Source organism: Artemia sp. Qi Xiang Cuo, chromosome 6 (assembly GCF_049724085.1).
Source record: "Artemia sp. Qi Xiang Cuo chromosome 6, ASM4972408v1, whole genome shotgun sequence".
Classification (NCBI taxonomy): Eukaryota; Metazoa; Arthropoda; class Branchiopoda; order Anostraca; family Artemiidae; genus Artemia; species Artemia sp. Qi Xiang Cuo.
The window spans coordinates 4,893,976-4,896,108 of NC_142799.1; the positions used below are offsets into that span (position 1 = coordinate 4,893,976).

Here is a 2,133-nt window from a genome sequence, read left to right on the forward strand (position 1 = left end):
TAAATAAAGCTCAGAACGAACAGGAGTTACAACAAATAACTTAGTCAAACTCAAAACGAGCAGAAATTAACAAAAGTTTGGCGCAAAACCCCTATTTCCTCCCAAGGCCAGAACAAAATTTGCACTTTACTGAAAAAAATATAAATATTTTTACTTTTATAGCTTTAATAAATCAAATAATATTAACATTTTGGTTACAAATATCAGTATATGTATATTAAACTGACAATGCATATTTATTTGTATTTTTTTCAGTAAAGTGCAAACTTTGTTCTGGCCTTGGGAAGGCATAGGGGGTTTTGAGCCCAACTTATGTTAATTTCTGCTCGTTTTGAGTTTGACTCGGTTATTTATTTTAATTTCTGTTTGTTTTGGGCTTCATTTATTTATCGATGCTGATTTGTGGTAGTTTCGAGCTTGGTAGATTATTTGATTTTATTTTTGCTCATTTTTTTTTTAATGGAGTTCTTTACTTTTCTTTGAAAAACTTATTTTGTGGAAAAAGTTTTTTTAATTATACAAACATAAAATCATATGGAAAGTATTAATACACATATACAATAAAACTTTTCTAGGTAAAAAAAACGCACAAGAGGGCGAAAAGGACCTAACCACAGGGATGACTCTTCATTTAACTTGGAATCCAACTTATCAACTTACTTACTTACTTAGACTTAGATCTTCCCATGCCGGTTGGTGCATTAGGCGACAACGGCACCTCTCCAAGACGACCTCTCTTGTGCTTTTGACCAAAGTTCTTCGATTCGACCATCTCAAAAGCACCGGATCCTTCTCAAAGCATTTTCCTAGTGTTCCTTCTATCACCCACGTCTTCTGGTGCCAGAAGAACCCAACACCCCACATTATGGGGTAGGCGGCCCTCACCCATCCGCACCAGGTGACCCCAATATCGCCATCGGTTAGTCACAATTCTATCGGTCACGAGCGGCTGCTTTGTCTTTTCAAAAGTAGAAGCGTTAGTGAGCTTATCAGTCCACTGGATACCAGGGATGCGCCGAAGACAGATGTTCTCAAAACCCTGGATTCGCTTTTCCATCTGCTTAGTCAACGCCTTAGATTCGCAGCCGTAAATTAGTACGGAGAGGACGTTACTATTGACAAGCCGGAGCCTGAGCTTCAGGGAGTATGCTGGATTCCTCCACACATATTTTAGTCTATTGAAGGTGTTTCCTCCGCATGCAATACTTGTGGTAATTTCCCGCTCAAGGCTACCATCACATATAGTGACACTACCAAGGTACTTCAACTCCTCAACCTCCTCTAGTACATCAGATCTGGCTTTGAACGGTGGGGCAGGTAGGGTATTGACGTTGATTCGCATGGCTTTTGTTTTCTGTGTACTGATTGACAGACTAACTCGCCTGGCCATGCTGGAGAGTACAGCGATATTATTCTGTGGCTCCTCTCTTAAATGAGATAGGAGGGTTATATCATCAGCAAAATCACCGTCTCAGAATGTGCAGTTTTGGTTCAGCTGAATTCCACCTCTGAAATTACATATTAGAAGCACATAGTCGATGAGAATTACAAATAACACTGGGGAGAGGATACATACTTTGCGGACACCAGACTTCCCACTGAACCATTCGGTAGGGTCCCCATCATCAGTCCGTACAGCACATAACTGATTCTCGTATAGCGTGACAATTATACAAGCAATCTTGTCAGGGAATTTATAATACCGTAGTATTCTCCACAGTGAGTTTCTGTGGACTGACTCAAACGCTTTCAAAGAGTCAATGAAGGCAATAATAATCTCAGTCTGCCATTCGTTTGCTTCGTCTATGTGTACCCTCAAACTGATATCAAATTAGCGCACGATCTCCCTGGTCGAAACCCATGCTTCTCATCTCTTAGTATTGCGTCTACTTTTGACTGAATGTGGTTCAGTAGTACCTGGCAGAAAATCTTACTCTCTACAAACTGCAGAGCGATACCTCGCCAGTTATTGCAGTCGGTTGTGTTGCCTTTCTTAAAGAGCTTGACGATAACCCCTTTCTTCCAATCAATGGGAATACTTTCAGTTTCTCCCATCTGAGAAAGAGCTTTGTAAAGGGGCTCGGCAATGACTTCAGCTCCATACTTCAACAGTTCAGGCTGTAAGCCGTCAAC

General features: G+C 40.6%; 1 protein-coding gene across 1 annotated transcript; it reads right to left on the bottom strand.

Moving 5' to 3' along the window:
* Window positions 1–793: 793 nt before the first annotated feature.
* On the bottom strand, window positions 794–1,390 carry LOC148950804 (uncharacterized). Its single transcript, XM_089090437.1, has one exon. It carries the CDS (start codon window positions 1,388–1,390, stop codon window positions 794–796), a length of 597 nt encoding a protein of 198 aa, XP_088946563.1.
* Window positions 1,391–2,133: the final 743 nt, after the last annotated feature.

What these genes read in the sequence shown, in the direction of transcription:
- LOC148950804 (XM_089090437.1), bottom strand. Translation starts at nt 1,390, where the DNA reads ATGGCCAGGCGAGTTAGTCTGTCAATCAGTACACAGAAAACAAAAGCC.